Raw genomic sequence first — 25341 nt, 5'->3', positions numbered from 1 at the left:
AATAAAAGATTTTGTTAAGGGTTTGGTGGAGAAATTTTATTGAAGTGACACAATGCTGCCTTTTTCTTTTTTTAAACAGGGATTAAATCCAAATGTGCTTAATTACTTAGCCCGCATCTCCAGCCCTTTTATATATTTTATTTAGAGACAGGGTCTCACGGAGTTGTTTAGGGGCCACACTAAGTTGCTGAGACTGGCTTTCAACTCTGTCCTCTTGCCTCAGCCTCCCGAGCTGCTGGGATTACAGGTGTGTGCCACCATGCCTGGCTATATTCTTTTATTTATTAAACTTAAAAACTCAGATACTTTTTTTGGAGAAATAAGAATGTGTTTGTGTTATGCCTCAGTTGGCATTAAATGAGGTGTTATGTAATACTACATGTGGTATATAAGCTCTAGCAACTTTGTAAAATACATCTGGCCTCATGGGCTTCAGTGAAGGATTGTGTCCTGCAGTAGTGAAAAATCATACTATTTATACTTTTATTTTTCTCATACTAATAGTATCAAGATTTATAGTAATTTAAATAACTTATCTAATCAGTATAATTGCCTTAGTTACTGATTATTAAATGGACTTCAAATTTTAAGGCAGTGATAAATGAATGAAAGCTGTTATTTTTTGAAAGCTTGATAGAAAACAACTTATTTGTAATCTTAACTATGAATGTTTTAGGAAGCATAGCAGTCTTGACACAAGTCTGCCCTCCAGTGAGGATATTTTTTCCCCTCTGATCATAAAGTGTGTAAAAATGATTACTTTATAATAATAATCTTTGGTTTAGTCAACATTCTCTTGTCACTAACTTCACCCAATTTTGTCATAGTTAAAAAGAAAGCAAATGATAAATGATGAAAGTATTTTTTAAAAATTCTAATCTTTCATACTGTTAAACAAATTCCATTCTCTTTTCAAAGGTGCATAAATAATAAGTTACAAGTAATGCAATCTTTTTATTCTTAGCAAAATAGCATGGTTGGATGTAGAGGGAAGTGAATTGTAAATATCTGTGTAGAATAGTTATCAAGAGAGTTGGGAAACTCTTAGTTGATAGAATGTTGTAAGAATAAAATTCTGATGGGGAAATGGCTCTGTGCTGCTCAGGGTGTGTGTAATTCAGTTATTATTCTTCAGATTCCAAATTGGTGCTAAGACCAGGTTGCTACCTTTTGTATGTTTCAGAATTTTTTGAACTTCTGTATATGATATTTATAACATTTAAAGATGGTCAAGATGTTAGGAAATTTGTTTTTAGAGAATACTATTTAAAATGGCTTGTTCAATCGGTGTGCAGGGTCACATACCTATAATCCCAGCAGCTGGGGAGACTGAGGCAGGAGGATCACAAGTTCAAAGCCAGCCCCAGCAACTTATCCAGACCCTCAGCAACGTTGGGAGAACCTGTCTTTAAATAAATGTATAAAAGGACTGGGGATGTGACTCAGTGGTTAAGGCCCCAGGGTTCAATCCCTGGTAACAAAAAAAAAGGGGGGGGTTTGTTCATACCTTGGAAGGGGTATACTTCTAATACATTAATGGAAAAATAGGCTTACCTGTGGCTTAATTCCTTCAAATGTCAGATTAATGATAATTTATGGAATAGAGTTGCCAGTTAAAAATTGAAAATCTGTTGTGCTTTAAACCAACTATTGCCATGTAAAATGATATTCAGATTTTAAAGGTGGTTAGACAATGGTGGTGTAATATTTTGATAATTTAATACCTGTTTTAGACTGTGTTATAAATAGAAAAGAAAAAAATAAGATGTTAAATTTGCTTTTGGATATTCAGTATTTGTGTTACTCTTTTCCTTGGAATTCTTTACATCAATAAATTAGAAATTTTATTTATAAATTATATAAATAATATATAAGTAATTTTTTTATTACTAATTGCTACAAGCTGAATTTATCTTTAAGTTGTTTCCAGACCTAAATTATTTTGAAATTTTCTTTTTGGGAGGATTACTGGGAATTAAATCCTGGGGCTCCATACCACTGAGCTATACCCCCAGTCCTCTCTTTATTTTTTATTTTGAGACAGGATTTTGCTCATTTGCTGAGGGTCTCCTAAATTGCTGGGACTGTCCTCAAATTTTCCATCTTCTTGCTTCAGCCTCCTGAGTCTCCATGTCTGACTGAAAGTTTCTTTTTTAAATCCTTGGACATTAAAGTTGCTCCTTAATGGTGTTGCCGTTTCTAAATTCTTCAATAACTGCTGAAGTGTTTTAAAAATCATTAAATAAAACTAAAGTCATTTATATCCAGTATTAACCTTTATTTTCTTTCTTTCTTTTTTTTTTTTTTTTGGCCTGGGGATTAAACCCAGGGGCACTTTACCATTGAGCTACATCCCAAGACCTTTTTATATTTTGTATTTTGAGACAGGGCCTTGCTAAGTTTTGAAGGCTAGCCTTGAACTTCTGAGCCTCTTGCCTCAGCCTCCTGAGTCACTGGGATTACAGGCATGCATCCCTGTGCCTGGCCAATTACATATTTCAGAGTAAGAAAAATCTTTCAGTAGAACAAATTTATTAATTTATTTTGTTGTTTTAGTCAAGATAGTGTTATTTTAGAAGTGAAAACGACAGTCATTGTAATCAGGTTTAGGCAGATAAGCAGTTGTGAATGTTTTAAGTTTTGCACTGGTGACATCTAGTGGTCTTTCAACTAAAAATAATCTGTCGACATTATTACTCTATATACATGTATGATTGATTACACTACTGGTGTGACTCCAGCACCATGTACAGCCAGAGGAATGAGAAGTTATGCTCCATTTGTGTACAGTGTGTCAAAATGCATTTTATTGTCATGTATAATCAATTAGAACAAAATTTTTTAAAGTTAAAAAAAAATCTGCCAAATGTCAATAAATACTCTTGGACACCTCCCACATGGGCAAGGTAAAGGGTTTGCTGTAGGAGGGATGGGCTGGCTGGGAAATAAGAGCTAAGAAATTTATGTATCAGAAATAAAGACAAAAAGGCAAGAATATTTTTGAGGCAGGCACGTGACATTGAGCCATCCAGAAGAGTCTGGCTCTATCAAAGGAGCAAGCCTGTGCTTTATTTATAGTGGTGCAGATCGAAGCAGACCCGTAGGAGCTGTTTAGAGAAAAACAGGATGGGGGAGTGTGGAGGTAAGCAGGCCATTTGGCTCTAGCAAATCACCCCCATCTCTGGGTACTCAAACCTGAGCAGTGAGCTAACTCAGGATACCATGTGACTCAGGCGTTCTCCAACAGTCAGTATCTGACTGGAGTTCCTCAAGCCAGATATTGCTGCTTGATGACTCCAAACTTCGTGGGGTTTAAGGAGTCATGGATGGCTTCCAGCCAAATACCAAGTAATTCTTGTGTGATAATCATGTGCTGATTATTGAATAAATTTGGGTATTATATAAGATAGTTCCCAGTAAGCTCTTTTGCATGCATTCATAGGAAGAGAAAATCAGACAAAAAAAACATTGTTACTTTGAACTATCAACTGAAATTTTGATTACTGATTCAGTTCCCTTACTAATTAAGTGTATTTTTATTGCTAGGTGACTCTGTCTTGGTAGGTTTCCCATTTCTAAGAATGTGTCCATTTCATTTGTGTTATCTAGTTGATGTGCAAGTGTTAATAGACCTTCTTATAATTCTTTTTTTGTGTGTAGAATTGGTAGAAATGTCTCCTTTCATTTCTCATTTTTGTAACTGGAGTCTTCTGTGTTTTTTTTCTTAGTCTAGATAAAGGTTTGTCTTTTGTTAGTCCTTTTTGAAGAACTTTTTAATTTTTCTATTCTCTTTATTCTCTGATCTTTTATTTCCCCTCTCTCTGCTGGCTTTGGGTTAAGTTAAATTGTGAAGTTAGGTTAATTTAAGCTCTGTTTTGTTTTTGTTTTTTTGGTATGGGATGCTTAATTTTTGAGCTACACCCACAGACCTTTTTGTATTTTATTTAGAGACAGGGCCTTGCTAAATTGCTGAGGCTGGCTTTGAACTCCTGATCCTCCTGCCTCAGCCTCCCAAGCTGCTGGGATTACAGGTGTCTATCAATATTAAGCTTTTTTTTTTTTTTTTTTTTTTTTTTGTGGTGCTGGGGAATTGAACCCTGGGCTTTGTGCGCGCTAGGCAAGCATTCTACCAACTGAGTTATATCCCCAGCCCCTAACTCTGTTTTTTTTTTTGTTGTTGTTATTGATTTTCTTTTTTCTTTCTTTCTTTTTTTTTTTTTTTTTTTTTTGTGGTGCTGGGGATTGAACCCAGGGCCTCCTGCATGGGAGGCAAGCACTCTACCAGCCCTCTGTTTTCTAATGTAAACATTTACAGCTGTAAATTTCCACTTCAATACTATTTTTGTTGCGTCTCATAAGTCTTGGTATGTTTCTGTTTTCATATGTTCCTTAACTTCATTTAAGAGTTCTTTTTGATCTGTTAGTTATTTGAGTGAGTTACTTAATTTCCACAAATTTATGGATTTCTTATTTTCTGTGTTATTGATTTCTAACTTTGTCTTATTATGATTAAAGAAACTATTTGGGTATCGTTTAAAGGCGACTGAGTCGGGTACAGTGACACATGCCTGTGATCCCAGCAGCTTGTGAGGGAGGCAGGAGGAATTTGAGTTCAAAGCCAGCCTCAGCAATGGCTAGGTGCTAAGCAATTCAGTGAGACCCTGTTTCTAAATAAAAATACAAAATAGTGCTAGGGAAGTGGCTCACTGGTTGAGTGCCCCTAAATTCAGCCCCCAGTACCAATAAATAAATAAATAAATAAATAAATAAATAAATAAAAAACTATTGAGCTTTTTTTTCTTTTTCTTTTCTTTCTTTCTTTCTTTCTTTTTTTTTTTTTTTTTTTGTTGTTGTTTTGTTTTTGTTTTGGTCTAAGAATTGAGCCTAGGATCACTTTACCTCTGAGTTACATCCCCAGTCCCAGAGTCTGGCTAAATTGCTGAGGGGGGCCTCCCAGCAATCCTGTCTCAAGCCTTTTGAGTCTCTGGGATTACTGTATATACCACCACACCTGGTGAAAAACTCTTGAGATTAATTTGTTGTTTATTATATTTGATCTATCCTGGAGATTGTCCCAGGTGCACTTGAGGAGAATGCATATTCTTTTTTTGGGTAAAGTATTCTTCATATGTTTGTTAGAACCAGTTGATTCATTGTATTGTTCAAATATTCTTATTTCCTTACTTCTTTCTATCTGGTTGTCCTGTCCATTATTGTGAGTGGGACTTTAAGACATCTAACTATTACTGTTTCTTCAGTTCTGTCTTTTTTTTTCCCCTTCATATGCCATATTTCACTACCTTATCATTGCAGGGTCTCCCTTTTGTGGGGGGAAAAAAAAAAAAAGTGGGATGTGACTCTTATGGAAAGTCCTTTGTTGGGGGGGGCAGAGAATTGTACCTGTATTACCTAAAAATCATTTATTACTGAACAGCAGTTAGTGCAAGATTAGGTGCATCAAACATTTGTGAATATATGTCAATGTGGTGGCAATGATTATGCTGTGAAATGAAGATGAGATGTCCTGTTGAAGTCCTGTTGAAGATGTCCATTGAGATGTCCTGTTGAAGTCCAGGTCTTTGGTGTCCTGAACATAGCATTGAGCAAGACACTCAGAAGTAACAGGGAAAAATACCGATTTATTGAAGGTGAAGATAGCACTCCATTAGAGAGAATTGGCCTAGCAAAGAGACACTCAAGGACCCAAGGTCTGGAAATGAGGGGCCTTTTATGTTGAGCTGTGGAGCAATCTCTCCCCTTTACCTCCCTGATTGAAGAAGACCTTCCCTATTTGTTCCCATTGGGTTACCTTGTAATACCTGATTAGAATATTTTCCAGTTTTACCCCCCTGGGTTACTTTAGAAAACCTAGTTAGAATACTGCCTACTTCGCCCCCATTGGTTATTTTCAAATTGCAACCTGATGCACGAGTTGTCTTGGTAAGTGGGATTTATTATAACCCCTTTTGTAATGGGACAGGACTCCATTTCCTCCTTTGACCTTCAGCGACTTCTTTCTTATATCTTGTCTGCGCCATTTTGGTGTCTCTGAACTCTTGCCTAACAGTGTGATGTTTTTGTTGTCTGTTATGTGTGTAAATGTTTATTGTTGTGATGTTTTCTTGCTGTATTGGACATCATATATTTTATGTGTATATATACATACATATGTGTATATGTACATATATATTGGTCTTTTACAACCTTATTTGATCGAAGTCAAGTTTGTTTATATTAGTAAAGAAAGTTGGCAGGCTTTTATAGGACTATATTAGACTTTATGGGCCATTTAGGGTCTATGTTGCCCCTTTTTGTTGGTATGATATTTTATGGCGTTTAAAAAAATGTAAACATTTTCAGTTCCAGGAGTGTCCAGAGTAAGTTTGAAGTTTAGTTTACCAGTCACTACTTTGTCTTTAACAGGAGTTTTGGTGTGGGGTTTTTTTTTTTTTTTTTTTTTTGTTTGTTTGTTTATTTTGGGGGGAATTGAAATGAATTCTCAGTTCTTTCCTTTATGGTTGATGTTTTTATCTTGGTCAAGAAATCTCTCAATGTTAGATCATGAAACTATGTTATATCTTGAAAGCATTATTGTTTGGCCTTCACATTTAGAACTGTAATGCTTCTCCTACTGTCTTACATAGAAGTTTGTTTTTAATTTTTTCCTCATTTGGGAACCCTGTTAAGCACTGTTTGAAGTGACCATTCTGCTGTGTCACCTTTCAGAATCATGTGATCTTCTGTAAGTTGGTTTCTGAGCTTTCTATTCTCTTTGTATGTGTTTCTATCCATACATCAACCATTATCTTAATTTCTGTAGATTTATAATACATCGTAATATCTGGTTAATATTGGATTGGAATTAAATCTTGAGTGTGGGTGAAATTGGATGGTTTTACAGTAATAAGTATGCTAGTTCACTTTAGCTTCTCTTTATTGCTATTTTTAAATTTCTGAATTTTCTATGCGGAGATCTTATGCATTTGTGTTAATCCTAAGTATTTTTTGATGTCGTTGTAAATATATTTTTTGAGATTGCTTTTTTTAAAAAGTGTTTATTTGCTATTAATGGTACATTATGACCTGTCAGAATAACTGGAAAGTCCATTGTCAGTTATACTTCACTGAGTGCTAAATCCAGTTTTATTTATTTATTTTTTATTTTATTTTACTTTATATTTTTAGTTGTAGATGGACACAATACCTTTATTTTGTTTATTTAGTTTTTTTTATGTGGTGCTGGGGATCCAACCCAGTGTCTCATGTGTGCGAACCCAGTTCCTCATGTGTACTAGGCAAGTGCTTTACCACTGAGCGACAACCCCAGCCCCTAAATCTGTTTTTAATTGGTTATTATTATAACTGTTGGATACAACCTTTACATTTTCAGTTGGAGCACCTTTTAAATACTTGGTGATAAAGGTCATAAGGTCAGTTCTGGCTTTGTGACTTCTATTTCATCTGCTTCCCCTCCCCACTTATTCTGGTAAAGACATGTTCTTTTGAAGTTTTATTTTAAAAGTTTAGAAGACATTATGACTTTGACTTAGTTTGTGATGCCACTTTCAACCACCAGTAACTACTTTTTATGCAGAATTTTTTTTTTCAGTTTTTTCCACTAGTAATAATAGAACACTTTATGAGACCTAGAAATTGAAGTCACATAAAAAATGTGATTTTTTTTTTTTTTTTTTTTTTTTTTTTTTTTTTTTTTTTTGCGGTGCTGGGGATTGAACCCAGGGCCTTGTGCTTGTGAAGCCAGCACTCTACCAACTGAGCTATATCGTCAACCCTGTGATTCATTTTTAAATTTTTTTAAAAGTGTCTATATAGGAAAAAAATTCGGTCAGAATCTTTCTTGAAACATGTGTAATGAAATTGGTACATTTTACCTTTTGTCCATAGCTTAAGACAGTAAATGCTAATCTTTTATTTGAATACTTGTATTTATAAGTATTAAGCTGTTCTAACTTTTCTCAGTTATTGTGAAGTTGTGGAGAGTTACATGTTAATTTTTTAAGGATAATTGAAGAAAAAATTTTTTATGACAGTTGGCATTTATTACTTTGGTGTTTTTATTAATCAATCTGATTTAGCTGGTCTTTTGGCCATTATAATTTCTATTGTAGAAATCCTAACTTAACATGTTAAATAAACTTCTGCCTGATTTTGTTTGCTTTGATTCCATGCTCAGTGAAATATATATATATATGAATAAATATAATGATTGTTTGGCTAAGTATCTTTCTGTACTGAACAAACATTCTTGTGAGTCATCTCAACAAGTGCATTCTGCCCCTTGTGAGAGTTGGTTTTGATGTGATATATTTGTAATGGTTAATATTCCTATATGATGCCAGTTTCTTTAAACATTATTCCTAGTATAGAGTAGGATATGCTGGGAAGGGCTAGAAGAAGGCAGAGAACTGATTTTCTTTGAAGGATGTGTAAAGACGAAATATTATTATTATTATTAATTCTAAAGGAATGTAAGTAAATAACTAATTTATAGTTTTCTTTATTTCTTAAATTATTGTGTTACCTGACAAAGTCTGGATGAATTTTAAATCTTGGTGTCATGAATAAAAATGTAAAAGTTTGCTCTTGTTTTCCTTTTTTTAGTTTTCTATGTATTCTTAAGTGTGTATTTTATTTTTTTAGGCACGAATAGCATTTTTACAAGGAGAAAGAAAAGGTCAAGAGAATTTGAAGAAGGATTTAGTAAGAAGAATAAAGATGTTAGAGTATGCATTAAAACAAGAAAGGTATGTGTGCCTCATTTCCTTGTATAAATAAACTAGAACAATATTATTCTCATTTATAGCACTGTAAAATATATTTGAAAGCTTTTTGAAAGTTTTTAAGCCTTGCCCAAATACAAGATAACATTTTTATTGATTCAAATGAGAGAAAAGAAAAACAGATTTAAATAGTTAAATTGAAATAATTTTTTTAAAGAACAGGAAAAATTTACCTTTATTTCCACATGAATGTGTTTGTTACTTGGATAATTTCCTTTTTGTTATCTTTTACAACAGTGCATTCTTCAGTGTTCTTTGCAAATAAACTTTTTAGACAACACTCATACTAGGTTTTGTTATTGGAGTAATGTATAGCAGTAGTCACCTGTAGAAAAGGAAATAATTTTTCTTTTACAAATTTATTATCAAATTTTCAGGGCAAAATATCATAAATTAAAGTATGGCACAGAACTGAACCAAGGTGATTTGAAAATGCCAACCTTTGAATCAGGTAAACTTGATTCTTCTTACTACTTCTTTCTTTTTCTTTCTTTTTTTTTTTTACTGGTTTTTAGATAACAGACATGTTTTTTAACATTCATTTTGCTTTGATAACATTAGACAGATGATTGACTATTATGAACTCTCTAAAATTGGGGAGAAAATATTAAAAGAATAAAAATCAGTAATTTTGATTTACATCTCAATCCTGAGGTTACTTGTTCTACTTTGCGTGCATTGAAACCTGTGTGAAACTATGAGTGCATTTTTGGTAGTAATTAGAACTGAAAGGGTACCAGAATATCTACTTTTTATTGATAGGCAATTTTTTCCCCCATTTTATATGAGCTTATAATTTTGTTATTTTAAAAAACCTTTTTTTGGATGGAAATTGAGAAATCATGCTGAGTAAAATAACCAGACTCAGAAAATCAAGAATCCAATGTTTTCTCTAATACGTGGAAGCAGAATAAGGTTGCAAGGCAGGGCTGAATATCTTAAAGATATAGGGAAGATCAGTGGAGATGGAGATGGAGGGAGGAAGGAAGGGAGGTGGGATGGGAAAAGAGAGGAATTGGGGGATGATTTAGCAAAATCAAGTTATGCTCATCTATAATATACCACAGGGAATTTCACCTTTATGTATATGTAGAAACCACCAATCAAAAATAAATAAATGAGTTAAAGGAAGATCAGTATAGTAGAAGACTTAGGGGGAGGGAAGGAGGGAGGGAAAGGCGAGGAATGGGGACTGAAATATAGTAAATCGAATTCCATGCATGTGTAATTTTTGTCAAAATAAACCCAAATTATAATTAAAGAAGAAGAAAGAACATCTTGGGGGCAGGAGAATTGAAGCCAGAAGTGCTTAACCACTGAGTCACATCATCAGTCCTTTTTTTTTTTTTTTTTTTCCATTTTGTGATATTCCTTACTGAGTTGTGTAGTGCCTTGCTAAATTAATGAAGCTGACCTTGAACTTGTGATCCTCCCTCAGGCTGGGATTACAGGCATTTGCCACCACGCCCTGCAGTATTTTTAAAGAGGCAATTTCTTCTGTGATTGTTATATGTGATTTTAAAAAATAAACCAAATGTTATAAATAGAAAGATAGGCAGGGGGACTATTAGATTGAAATAATTATTTCTACAAATCAGAGACTTCTTTGTGTGTATGGAGAGAAGAATGAGAAAATACTAACAGATTGTTAGGGTTAGAGAAGTAATGCCTGCAGAAAGTATTTAGACTCTGAGAAGTGTAGGAGCCTAATAACCGTGAGCCATTCTAATAGTTCTCAATAGTAAGTGTGGGGATTGGTTTTGCAAGCCATTCTCTTCTTCACAGTGTCTTTATTTTATTTTATTTTTTGTTCTAATTAGTTAGACATGACAGTTTACATTTAGACACATGTGTACCCAAATGGAGAACAATTTCTCATTCCTCGGGTCACACTGGTAGTGTAATCATACATGTATATAGGGTAATAATGTCCATCTCATTCCACCATCTTTCCCATCCCCACACCCTCTCCCCTCACCTCCCTCTGCATGATCCAAAGTCTCTTCATCCTCATTTTTATTTTAATGGAATTTATGGCAAAATATTTCTCTAATATTAATATCAAAAATAGTTAAATTTCACTCTAAGGATACTTTGAGAGCTTAACTCACTTGAAATTACACTTACTTATTAAATTAACTTGCTTGCTTGTTTTTTCCATTTTCTTGGCTGGGAATTGAACCCAGGACTTCACCTCATTCTACGTAAACTTTAAAATGAGTATGCTTTGTTATCTAAGATTAAAATGTGACTCTTTACCTAGTAAAAACTATTTCTGGTTTAATTTTAGTTCTAAAACTGACTGGAAAAAATCTTGTAATGCAGACTTAAGGTCTATTGATATAGACCCAAAATTATATTATTCATTATTTTTATATATACCCAGTATATTGCCTATTGATTTTGAATAGCTTATGTAATGCAGGCTTTTTATTTCAAAGGCATTTAATGAAGCTGAATTCTCTTTGTTTAAAAAAAAAAATTCCTAATAACATCTCAAACTGGAACCTTTGATTTTTTTTGAATCCTTCATAGTAAACAAAGTACACTTGGATTTTCCAGTTTTAAAATGTTTACCATAAGTAATTGAGTGACTCATAGTAATCATACTCTTAATTTTTTCAGATCCTTTATAAATGTTTAGGTGTGTTTTTGTGGAATTTATCCTTAAGAAAATTTGAAAATATTTTCAAAAGTTGAAATAATTTTGTAAAAACTGTTTTTCTTAATATTTAGAAGAAACCAAAGACACAGAGGCTCCCTCAGCACCTCAGAATAGCCAGTTAACGTGGAAGCAAGGCAGACAACTGTTAAGACAGTGAGTAATGGTTTACTTTCAATTTTCTTTAAGGAATCAGACATGAAAGTGCTTTTACAAGTAAGAATTATTAAATTGTAAAGGGACAGTGTGTTATGTTTTTTTGTTTTGGTACTTTGTTGTTTTATAGATATTTTGATGTTTTTAAAGTTGTTTCCTCCAAGTTTCAGAAGGATGTTAATTTCTTATTGCAAGGTAGAACGTCTAAAAACCTGGGTGACTTAAAGGTCAGAACAAAAACAATATAGAGTTCATATTTACAGATTCTCTAATTCTTTCACTACAAATTTCATACATTTGGTTTCTCTTTGAGTCAGAATATGACTGGTTTAGAAAGGAGTTTAACTGGTTATCTGAACCTTTGCAGAAATGGCTTATCAAATCCTCTTTAGAAAAGTTTTTGAGGAACCTTTTTCATTTTTGGATTCTTTGCTGTGTTGGAATTACTTCTGTGGCAAATCCTGTTTATTATCTCTTATCTAGTTTTTCTTTTCTTTGTATTTTAAAAACTGGTACTTGCTTCCTGCTGTTACCAAACCTCAGTTCTGGACATCTGTGCTTTCTCTTTATTAACCCTATGAAGTGTTATCAGACCCTTGATCTTGGTCATTACCCAGAAACTACTTCTGCTGGAATATTCATGATCTGAACAATCATTAGGTATTCAGCCTCTCTCACTGTGGTTGCCATGTTATTTGACATCACCTTAATCTTTAGGTCCTTGGACTACCTCATTTTCCATTTTATCTCTTCTGCCTGTGGTTGCTTTATTCATTTCTATTTCCCTAGTTCTGGCTTAGACCTTATGATCCATCATCTTTTTCTAGTACCATTGCTGCCCATTGTCACCCCTTCCTCACCATTTTACTTTACCTACCTGTAAAACTTCACCCTGATTAGTTCATTTTATCTGCTTGTTCTTAAGGGTAGTTTCTCTCCAAGGTCTCCTTCCTGTTCATTTCTTAGCTGTTTAATCTGTTTTCTTTTGTGACAGTCTTCTGAAGCTATCACTACATATTGAAGAATCTTTTTTTTTTGGTCATACTCTGTCTTTGATGTAATTCCTTTTTGAAACTTTTAGTTTTGCTTCCATGACATCACTCTGTATCATTTTTCCTTTGCTCATTTCTCAAGTATTTTCATTATCCTTTGATATTTTCTTACTTTTCTAGTTCTTTAGATGTTCATGTTCTTAGGCAAATTTTCTTTTCTTTCTTATGCTTGTACTTTGGGTGATTTCATTTAAATCCATGGCTTTAAAATACCATCAAAGACCAACGATCCAAATATGTATACCCAGTTCAGGCTCTTCTGAACTTTTTCTTGTTGTGGTTGAATGAACCCAGAACCTGTGTATTCTTCTGAACTATTGACCTATGTTCCTGATAAATACTGTCATTTGATTTTTTTTTCCTGGTAATTACCTTATAAGCTGGATTCTGACTCTTTATTCTCTGTTTCATTGAATGGAACCATCAGCCATTCAGAAACCTGAAAATTGTCTGGAATTCTACATCATCTTTCATTTTACTGGCATGTTTATTTGTGCATTGAGTTATGAAGATTAGATCTTGCTTATTTTTCTCATGTTTATTCTCCATTTTTAGTTCTTGCTCTGTTAGTAACCTAACCAATCTCCATTTGTCCACAACAAGTCATTTAAAACTCATTATCGGTGTATCATGATCTGGCCCCTTTCTTCTTTCCAGTCTAGTTTAAATATCATGGTTTAGATAAGACAGGGTTTGAAAACCCACAAAACTAGAAGAATACTATGGAATCTTAGGTACTAGAAAGAAAATTAGCCTGTCCATCAGTCTCTGGTTATGAACCCTAGGTTTAAACTTAGCATGTCACTGTTCAAAGGTTCAGTACTACTTGGACATTTTTACATTTACATGCATGTACACATCTCATCAACTGCTAAAATCTTTTTAAGGCACTAGGATGTTTTAGGTTTCAGTATAATTGTTCCTCAATCAACGTTGGCCATGCTATATGTTTTTCTTATTTGCATTCTTGGTTTGTGATTGGCTTTGTTCTCTTAGAACTGAAACTAGTTTGTAGAGAAGAAAGATGTTGAGACAAAGAATATAATTTATAGAATTATGGGTTTTTCTAAAAATTCTTTGATAGGATTTTTTAAGACTGGCAGGTATATGTGGGATTTAATATTTTTAATTTTCTCTTATAGGTATCTTCAGGAAGTAGGTTATACAGATACAATATTAGATGTACGGTCTCAGCGGGTAAGGTCATTACTTGGACTATCTAATTCAGAACCAAATGGATCAGTAGAAAACAAAGAATTTAGAACAAATCCTGAATGGTGGTGAATCTCCCAAGCAAAAAGGACAAGAAATCAAAAGGTATGATTTACACTGTAGGCTCCCATTGTTTCAATAATGGGTACTATTAACTTTCTTTAGCTCCTTGTTATTACATTAACAGTTTTTAAAGCACATAGAGTTGGACATAAAGATATGTCACTCCACGCCCAAATGGTACCATAGGCAAGTAAATTTTGTACTTGGGTGCTTTTTAAGTTTTTCTTCATTAAATTTTGCATGAAGACAATGACTTTAGTTCTGAAATAGGTACAGAATTAAAATGCAGATTTGGGATTAATTTCTTGTTCGGAACTAGAGTATTTAAATTGTAGTGCTACTTACTCTTCCACCAGAATGAGCAATGGTTGTTTAGATAGTAGTATGAAAGCAAAAAGGCTTTGTATTATGTTTGGACTCAGAAAACTACTATATGCACTTTTTAAAAAATATACCTTTTTTGAGTTAAATTCACATACTATACAGTTCACACATTGAAGGAATATGATTTAATAGTTTTTAGAGTACTCGAGTTGCTCATCTGTTTTAGAATATTTTCATCACCCTAAAAACAAAACTTGTAATTATTAACTGCCACTTTCCATTCTCCCATATCCTCCAACCATGGACAACTAGTCTACTTTTTATCTCCTTAGATTTGGGTGTTCTGGATATTTCATACAAATTGTCTTTTATGAATCACTTATGAGCATAATATTTTCAGTTTGTTCTTGAGTAGCATGCACCAGTATTGGTGGCCAAATAGCATACCATTCTGTGGATGATAATAACACGTTTTGTTCTATGTTATTTCTTATTCAGTTGAAGGGCATGTGAATTGGTTTCACATTTGGAGATACTGAATAAGTTTGAGGAACTGCCACACACTGCCAGAGTGACTGCACTATTTTACATTCACATCGCAATGCTATAAGTTTTCTGATTCTTTTTGTCTACCAGATAAGCTTTGATTGATAGAAACTTGATCAATGCAAGAAGTCAAGCAGATGAAACTTTTTCATTTTTTACCATGAGATGTACCCTGAGTAACATAGTTTAGTTAAAGGACAAAAAAAAGAGAATGGAAAATACCAAATTAATGATTTAGAACTTAGAAAGTAATAATATCCACAGTCTATGAGCTAATGTCAGTTTATACCCTTAATGTATTTTGGTGACATAAGTTGTCTAAAACATGTTCTGTAAACTTGGGAGTAATGTAAGCTTTTGATTTAGGGTTTTTTACCTTTGAGAATAGACTCTTTAATAAGTCAATTCAATATCATATAGAACCTGTATTTTCTTTACTCTGATTCCAGGAAGCATTAAGTATTTTGTAGCATAAGAGTAAAAGTATCACCATGCATTTTCAACCAAACTGGTCAGCTAACCAGACTAAGTAGTTAATAGACCTTTATAAATATTTTAGACTAATGCAGTTGGCTGTAGCATATCTGAATCTGAAATCGGAATTAAAGGCCCATGACAGAGACTATATACTGTCTTCTAAAACTTCTTGCTTTTGCAAGATAATTACTTTTCGTGGTTTTTATGGAGAGGAGACTGTCAAAAAACACATTACATGAGCTCTTCTTAACAAACATTTTAATTGTACCGTACGGTATTGTTAGCACAGTATTATATACAGTAGATCTAGAACTTCTCATCTTGTTTACTGAAACTGTATATCTATTAAACTCATCCTCATTTCCCCCTCCTTCCAGATCATGGCAACCATTATTCACCTAAATTTGACTACTTTAGATATCTTACGTTACAAATCAGCAGTATTTATTCTTCTATAACTGGTTTCTTTCATGTAGCATCATACTCTCAAGGTTCATTCATGCTGTGACATAGGACAGGATTCCTTTCTTTTCATGACTGAATAACATATTTCATTGTATGCTATAGTACATTTTCTTTATCCATTTGTATGTACATTGTACATTTTCTTTATTCCTTTGTCACTGTGTCCCACACAAAGGGGGTATGAGCCAACTGGGAAATTAAAAGTCTGAAATAATATTTAGAAATAAAGACAAAAGACATGGAAAATAGGTTCACAGCTGGGGCCTGGTGGGTGGATGGAACCTGATGGGCCCTAATCTGTAGTAAAAGGAGACAGCCTGCCAACCTTTATCTTATAGGGGAACACATCAAAAGAATTCATTGTTAGGAAGGGTTCTTTAAGATAAACAAGAGGCGAGAAGCTGTGGGAAATTGGCCTGGTCAGGGCCTTATCACTTGTGCAGTAATTCTTCCTCTTCCAGGCAGCTGACACCTCAAGGCTGTTTAGGCACATTGGTATCTCTTTCACCTGAGGCTAGCAGGCATCTAAATTCAAAGCTATCAAACTCATAAATTCCATGCCACATGTGAAATTGGCCCCAGTAACTGCAAATAGGCATGTCTTTCTACACCTTCCCTTGGAAAAATTCCCAGATGTGGCAATCAAGCTGTTCAAGGCTATGGAGTTCGAAACAATAAAGTGCCCTTTATTGTTCATTCATGGGTAGACATTTAGGTAATATGCATTTTACAGTATTTTAATCAGGGCTAATTTTTATTTCTTAGTGACAGTACTTATACTTTTTTGATTCTGTACTAATATAGGTGTGTTATGGTTGAACATTATTAATGGGCTTATTGAAAACTCCTAGGAATAAGAAAATGATGTATAGAGATTTCAGCAAAATGGTATTTTATCACATTCTTTTCTAGGATAGGAAACTTAGAAGAGATTACTGTCCAATAGTAGACAATGATAAGTTTTGGATTCATCATGTTAGGGGCAGTATGCCTAATGGTTAAGAATGTGAATTAATGTAAGACAATTATACACAAGTAAAATAAACATTATGTGTTTTGATCTTATGGAAGTATTGTGTATTCAGTTGAACATGTTACCCCTCCAGGAGTAATGTTTACTAGATTCTGCTTAGTCCTCCTTATGTTGTATTTCCTGATTTGTGCTGGTGGGATGTTTTGGGTATATTATAAAATATTACAAAATATCTACTTAATGAGGATTCAGTGGTGAGAGAGAGTTCTTTATGTAGATCTGTAAGTAGGAAAACTTGCAGTGTCTTAAGTAATGGTCTGATTTATTTTTGAACCTCCAGTTGTCACTCCCTTTTCTTTTTCACTCTGTTTAGAATCTCAGGACCAAATTTATATATAGCCTTCCTTTAGAAAGTGAACTGATTCTTTTAAATCTTTTACTGTCTAGCCTTTCCTTTGACTTCATTTTATTTTCTTTCATCTGGATATATTAATTTTTTATTCTAATATTTGCCTGTTCAGAATGAGAGAGGTAGTAAATTGTTGGCAAAGAAACGAAATTATAGTATACAAGAAATTATCTAAGACTTCACCTTAAATATGGAAGGTCAAAGGCATTTTGCTTTTGTGTTTTCCAAAAATTCTGCACAAATGACTGTGAAGGACTTAAAATGAATAAACACAGTGGGACAAAAAAATTGGTTGTAGTCAGGCACAGTGGCACCTGTAAACCCAGTAGTGTTGGGAGGCTAAGGCAGGAAGATTGCCAAGTTCAAGGCCAGCCTTGGCAACCTAGCAAGACCCTAGCTCAAAGTAAAAAAACAGAAAGGTTTGGAGATGTAGCTCAATAGTGGAGCACTTTTGCCTAGCATTTGTGAGACCCTGGGTTCAATCTGCATTACCACCAGGGGTGGGTTTAAAAAAAAAAAAAGAAAGAAAGAAAGAAACCAAAGATACCAAAGGGAGCCAATAGGGGACAGGGTTTGGGAGCTCAGTGGGTAGAATGCTTTCCCAGTGTGCACAAGGTCCTGGGTTGATTCTCAACACTGGAAATAGGAAAAAAAGAAGCCGGTGACAGGGGGAGGGGTACAGGGAGTGGATGTTTAAAATAGGAACCAAAAGAAATATTAGAATCAACCTTTGTATAGTTGGCTTCATCTTTTTCCCTTCCCATAGGCCTACTAGTGATGTTCTTGAGACATTCAATTTCTTAGAAAATGCTGATGACAGTGATGAAGAAGAGGAAAATGACATGATTGAAGGCATCCCAGAAGGAAAAGATAAACATCGGATGAATAAACACAAAGTAGGAAATATCAGTTTTATATTCTTATTAGCTTAGGTATTTGAATAGTAATTTGAATAAAAATTTTTGAGATATCTTAAGTTCCATTGGGAATGATTGATCATTGTTTATAGCATGGCACCTCAAAGTTGTATGTATTTTCAGTTCTTACTGAATTACGCTCATAGAATGAGAATTACTATTTATTGTATTGTTCAACTAAATGGCAAGAAGAGGTCTCTTTTTATAGGAGTAGTCCAATGGTTTTGAAACTTTTTTAAAAAGTTAACACCCTTTCCACTCTGGCCACAATTGAAAAATCACTGCTGAAGTCTGTCTCTTCAGGTGATAAATTAACTGAAGCTGCCATGTCCCACCCTGGGTTGAGGGACTAATCTACGGATTGTAAATATGTATCAACATTCTCATTCTTTGGTAAGGATTAGTAAAAATTTGCTTTTGCTCATAACCTAAGAAATAGATTTGTCTTATTTGAGTGGTGATGGGGATTGGCTACAGGAGTAAAAGTAGAGAATCATCCATTTGTAAATTACCTGAATAGTGTTCAGTATTTCAAGGATGTGAAACAAGATGTGAATAAATTCAGGTGAGCTACATTGGAATTTTATAATAATGTAGGAAAAACGACAATGTTTCTCAAAAACCTCCCAGTCTACCATGGCAGGTTTCAAACTCTTATGTATCTCATATGTGTAATGTATATTCTTAGGTGAACAGAGATTTTGATTCTTTCCTACTCTTTTTGTAGTATGCTATTATCACACCTGTGAACTTACCTTAGTTATTAATCTGTATCTCTAAATGATGGATCATGCATGTAGTTCATATGAGGTCAGTTCAACAAGTGAGTGGTTCTTTAATGGGGAGCAATTGAGCGTTTACTATAATTAAAGAAGTTAACTCTTGATGAATAGCACTGTAACCATTTTTTTTATACCACATTGTTTGAACCACAAGCTTACAAATGAGCTTGGTACTGTACTTTTGAACCATTTATCTAGGATAATTTGAGATTTATGAATTACATAGAAAATCTAAAAATTTGGATTCAAAATAATTTAAAATTGGGCGTGAAATGTTGGTTGTATGAAAACACTAAAGGATCCTTTTAAAATTTAGAATAAAAATAATTCGTGGTTTATGTTTCTATTTATAGATAGGTAATGAAGGCTTAGCTGCAGACCTAACTGATGATCCTGATACAGAGGAAGCACTGAAAGAATTTGATTTTTTAGTTGACTGCTGAAGATGGTGAAGGAGCTGGAGAAGCACGGGAGTTCAGGGGGATGGCACAGAATGGGGTAAGGTGCTGAAAGAAATGTGGGGGTGGGAGGAAATCTTTCATTTTTAAAATAGATGATGCTGATTTATTATTATTAGGACCATTTGTATCTGAAAGTATGGTGGAAGGTAAACTGAGAGCAAGAGGTGGTATTGAATAATTTAATTAAGGATATTTTGTACCAGTTTAGATTGGGTGACTAAATCTTCATATTTTATATTTATCTTGATTTAAAGTTTGAAATGTTTCTTTGATTTGGAAATCTCTTTCCTCTTAGCAGTTTTTTTTTTTTTTTAATAAGCATTACTCATTTTTAAATATTCCATTATTTAATTTGGTAGTCTAGGTTCAAGAGGACTCAAGTCTGAGTATGTTCATATGGTATTATCTGACTTATTGCTAGATAGGAATGCAGTTCTTGATTCTGAATTATAACTATATGGGGCAAAATTTAATGAAGATACTAAACTTTATTGCGTATAATAATTTGTATGCAAATGTTAGGGCTTCAGTTTTGAAAGTGCTACATAATACTAATTCAGCCAAAACCAAAAGAAAACAGTCTATACAGGGCTAAAATCCCTATTTGGAAGTAAAATAAAAATGTAAAAAAATATTTTATTTGTCTAACGTATTTTCCTGTTAAATATGTTCATTCAGTCATTGTTGAATATCAGCATATTGTCTGGTAGGGGTGGAACTCAAAAGTGTGTTTCCAGAGCTTTATTGGAGAAGATTACCCTAATACATCAAAATTTTGCTTAATTACTATCAAGATTGATTATCATCAAATTTTAAAAAACTATTTTGGTGATAGAAATCATAACTTGGAGCTTAAAAAAAATGCCTCATTTTTGTATTGAAACTGAAGGTTGCTAATAGCAGAAGAGAAACCTTCTAATCTATTAAGATAATATGTTGATTATCTTGATATAAAAATTGATTACTTAAAAGATTTCAGTTATTTTTTCATTGTTTATAATTTTAACCTTGTTTTTGGATCTTCACTTCTTCTAAATGGAAATAGAAGACACATTAATTCAAAACATTAACTCCACGGTTGCTTTCTAGACTTAGTATGCTTTTGTACTTATCTGAAAATGGCAATATTTTAGAAATTTATTCATATTTAAGAGAAATAGTGTAATATCCAAGTTTTTTGTTACTTTTTTTCCCCAAGTTTCTGTATGCATCCCATTCAGTGTTGGAAATATTTTTTCTAATAATTTTTTTTTTTTTTGTGGTGCTGGGGATTGAACCCAGGGCCTTGTGCTTGCAAGGCAAGCACTATACCAACTGAGCTATATCCCCAGCCCTTTTTCTAATAATTTTAAAAGTAGTTTGTTTTTCCTGATTATTTTATAATGCAAGTATATTTTAGAAGATTTGGAATCCATAAATAAATGTGAAGAAGAAAAAGAAAATATACCTATATGCTACTTTGTAGAGAGAACCAGTTAACATTTGGATTAGTATATGACTATTTATATGTAATTTATTTAAATAACAAAGATTTTATCAAGCATCTGTTTAACTAAGTCTTGACACATATCCATTCCTATTACCTGAACCTAAAGGTTGCTAGAACTTTAACTCTTAGTCAGAAAGAGAAACAAAAATTTCAGAAATTTAATTTGTATTAAATTAAATTAAATTAAATTAAATTAAATGCTTTATTACTTTAATAAGAAAGTACCCAGATACGTACAACTGGTCATTCTGTCCAAAGACTTTCTAAGACAAAGTGTTAAGAGAGGATTTAATTAGTAAATGACAACCATCAATACTTTATGTACTTTTTACTATCAGCATTTGAGTGACCTGTATCTTACGTAAATGGAAGTAACAACAAAACCTCTTACTTCCAGATGGGACTGGAACATTAAAATATTTTAAGTTCTTTTTTTGGTACCAAGGAGTGAACCCAGGAACACTTAACCCACTGAACCACATCCCCAGCCCTTCTTTTTAAAAATTTTTTATTATGAGACAGGGTCTTGGTAAGTTGCTTAGGGCCTTGCTAAATTGCTGAGGCTGGCTTTGAACTTAAATTCTTGGTGAAGAAAAGAACTCTCAAGAACAAAATAATTAAAGTATTTTTTTTTTTTTTTTAAGAAAAACTGTCAGAGGATCTACACAGTATTCCTAAAGTTCATCATATGTGCTCAACAAATGTCATTAATTTTGTCTGAAACAGGATGTATATACAACCTTCCTTTTATATTTATTTAATTTTCTAAGAATTTTAATATATTTATAAATGGGAGGCAATTTTCATATTCAAATTATTGAGTAAAGAAGATTTTATAGCATTAAAAAAAACAGATTTTTTTAAAAAGAAATTTTGGATCCTTTTATATTATAAAACCACTGCTATTCAGAAAGCTTTTTAATTACTTTAAAAAAAATTTTTTTTTTGTAATTGTAGATGGACACAATAACTTTATTTTGCTTATTTTTATGTGGTGCTGAGGATCAAACCCACTGCCTCATGTGTGCTAAGCAAGTGCTCTACCACTGAACTTAATTCTTTTTTATTTGTCACTTACATGAGGTGGTCAGAGATTAGTGTTCACAATTTTTAAGTTCTCATAATAAAAAAAAAATTAGTTGGCATCTTTAAATTTTATCCCCCTCCTAGACACTAGACATTTTAAGGATGTTCATTTAGTTTTTCCTATCCTTTGAAACTGTGATCTGGAAATTAATAGGACTACGAAATACCATTTCTACCTGAATGTATGTTTTTAAATACTATGGGTGAAGTGTTGAATATTTGCATGAAATGAAGTTAGTTACAAATTTATGCTGCAGTTAGAAGATTTATATAATTCCTCTACTTTGGGAATCAGAATTACCATAATAGAATATTATGTTTTTGTGGTTTTGAGTTGTTAGGAGTCAACATTTTTGTGCATGTTTGTGCTTTCTTTTAGACAAAAAAAAAAAAACCGTTCCCATAATTGATTCAACCTCATTTCTTGGTATTTTTCCCCCCTAGATTTTTTAAAAACAGGATTAAAATGTAGAAGATTATGCTGCCTCTTCCCTTTTGCTCTTATCTAATTCTTATAAGCAATATCAAATCTGCTGTTACTTAACAGGCAAGTTTCAGGATGTTGTTTGTGCACATATGCATTCACCAACCTGTTCTCTGCACTGCCTAAGTTTACCTTTCTTTTCTAGATTTGAGGTTATCTTGCAAGTAATATTTTTTTTTTCCTTAAGCTTATCCTTTTTTCATTCTCTTTGCTTTTTCACTCCACTCTTTTTTGCTACTGTAGTTAGAACTATTCACAGCTTTATTCTCTCTACAAAGGTCTTTTAGAAAACTGTTCAACTATATTAATTAAAGTTTTCTGTCCTAATTTCCTAAATAAAGTTTATACCACTCAAGTGGTTTTTTGGTCTCTGATATAAAAAGTAGTTTTAAATGTAGTCTGTCTTGCTTGAAGTAGTTGACAGTAGGAATTGTTAGCATCAAGAAGAGTGCAAATAATTAATTATATGGATCACATTTTTCTAGGTGTATTCAATAAATTGACAGGATTCTTGACATAGCATAGTTTTCAGGGAACTTCATGATTAGAGTACTTGAAAAGTTAATTTTTTCCTAAGTCAGTATTACAACTACTATTATGAACAGTATTACAGATTGCAGATTTGACAATCCTATATGTTAATGTCAGTTTGAGTAACCTAGGTTCAAGTACAGTTAGCAAATTGAAGCATAGACTTTAACTTTTCATATACTGACCACCTATAATTATAGGTGTAGTCATCAAAGACTCAAAATTATAGTGGGAAGGACTCAAATTATAGTAAATATTTGAATTTCTGCATGCTGTTTAAATATGAAAATTTCTTGACAGTGTACAAGTGGAAAGTTTTTTTGTTTTTGTTTTTGTTTATGTCAACAATACAGGTTGAGTCAGGGATGCCTAGCAAGTGTCTTAAGATTATGAACTAGAATGTACTGAGTTACCAAAAATTTAATGAATATTTTTCCACAAAAACTTCACTGTTCAGTCTGATTGGCCTAGCCTAGGTGTTTTGATATTATTTTTATTTAATAGCAGAGTTCATAAACTCCTGATGGTTAATTGTAAGTTAAAGTTCCTAATAATGTGACTGCCTTAAAACTAAATGAAAGAAGACCCCCAATTCTTAAAATAATTTTGAAAGACTTATTTTTATACTGCCTCTTTTTAATGTCTAGTTCACTGAGTGAATTTTTTTGAGGCATAGCATCAACTTAAAACAAGTAGTTATTATTCACTGAAGTGTCATCTTTAGCAGATTTATAGCAAGATGTTTTCACTTCTCCATGTTTGTCACTGTTTTATCTTACCCTAAAAAATCAACTCAAAAAATTCTTCAGTGGAATTTGAGTTTTGTGTTTTTTGTTTTTGTTTTTGCTAATCTTAGTTGTAGTCCAATGGAAGAAGGTAATGAGATGTTGAACTATCTGGGTAGGGTGGGGACAGAGGTGGGATTCTTTGAATGCTTTGTATGAATTATTTGAGACATTGTTTTTTGGAACTATATGTATGTATTATATTGGACTAGAATGCCTCTCCATTAGTACAGTTTTCCTGTGCATGCAGAATCAGTGTGACAGAAGGTGCATGAATATTTTCATCAATGAAATGGCACTGACCTTTCTAGCTTGCACTTTTATGAGTAGTTCGCATGTAATTCATTCATTTGCTTTTATAATGCTGGCTGTGTAATTTTTTATTAACATTTTTATAAAGATGCAGTGATCTATGTTTTATAATACTAGATTTCTAATGTCAGTCCATTGAAAGAATAATCTTCAAATTTATAATACCTAAAAATGAACCACTATTGGTATTAAATGTTTAGAAATGTTTAGAAACGTAAGAGTTGGGCATTTAGTTTGAGTCCTGAATACCAAAACTGAGACTGCACCTTTAAAGTATTTTGAATATATGCTATTAAACCATTTTTATTATGATTATGTAAAGCTATAACAATTTACTGCCAAAAGCTTGCATTGCCAACTGCTGATGTTTTTTCTTTTAATAATATGCTGCATGTAGATAAAGATGACCTCTCCCCAACTGCTGAGGTTTGGGATGTAGACCAGGGACTAATAAGTAAACTGAAGGAACAGTACAAGAAGGAACGAAAGGGGAAGAAAGGGGTGAAGAGTAAGTGCAGATTCTGACTATTATAATTTTTGTATACTGATATTAAGAATAAAAGTTTTTGATTGTTTTTTTATGTAATTTTATTTTTTGTTTCATAAAGGGGGCAAGTAACTTTAAACTTTGTCTGTTGTAAAATTGAAACTTATTTGGGTATAATTTAGGATGCTATTGACCAAGGAGGAAATCCTTTTAAATATGTAGGTAAGAGTGAAGGGAAATTTTTGAGTTTTTTTTTTTTTAAGCTCGTATAAAGTTTGCCAAATTGGTAAGGAATAATGACCTTGGAATTAAAAATAGTAGACATTCATTCAAAACAGAGAAATAAATTTCTTGATTTTTGATACATAGGGTATTAAAACTATAACCAGCTTGTATCCAAGTTAGTTTGGGAATCCTCACATAATAAGCAAGAAAGCCCTTTCCATAGTTTCTGCTTTCTGATGTTAATCCAACCATAAAAATACAGCCACAAAACTTCTCCTGGTTAGTATTTTCTTGACTACTCTAGTGGGGGGAGTCTACTGGGGAGGGTAATGGTGATGTTTATTTGATCAATAGCTGGGTGTCTTTTGGTACCAGTATATATTTTTCAATGTGTTGTAAATTAGCCAATGTACTGCAAAAGTATAAACGTGTTACTTTTCTCAAATAATTAATTCATTTCCATTTGTGTATCAAACATTTTTAAAAAACACCTATGGGGGGAAAAATCACTTACATGAAAAACATCTTCAGAACTATGATATTAAATGGAGAGCCTTGAAACTAAATTTTGGGGGAACTTTATTTTGAACTGGCTGTTGACTCCTACTTGTCTCATCTTTTTTTACTTTATCAAGGAGAATA

The 25341-nt window shown here is 33.0% G+C and overlaps 1 protein-coding gene across 1 annotated transcript in view; it reads left to right on the top strand.

The window, feature by feature from the left end:
- Positions 1 to 25341, top strand: part of Strn3 (striatin 3) — an 87370-nt gene that overhangs the window by 29653 nt on the left and 32376 nt on the right. The window contains 10 exon segments of the mRNA XM_047541800.1: positions 8662 to 8765; positions 9179 to 9252; positions 11538 to 11619; positions 13814 to 13919; positions 13921 to 13988; positions 17907 to 18036; positions 19193 to 19273; positions 19275 to 19313; positions 19316 to 19337; positions 24385 to 24495. Coding sequence (XP_047397756.1) covers positions 8662 to 8765; positions 9179 to 9252; positions 11538 to 11619; positions 13814 to 13919; positions 13921 to 13988; positions 17907 to 18036; positions 19193 to 19273; positions 19275 to 19313; positions 19316 to 19337; positions 24385 to 24495 — 817 coding nt within the window.

This window comes from Sciurus carolinensis, chromosome 2 (assembly GCF_902686445.1).
Source record: "Sciurus carolinensis chromosome 2, mSciCar1.2, whole genome shotgun sequence".
NCBI classification, from domain to species: Eukaryota; Metazoa; Chordata; class Mammalia; order Rodentia; family Sciuridae; genus Sciurus; species Sciurus carolinensis.
This window is presented reverse-complemented; position numbering and strand designations above follow the sequence as displayed.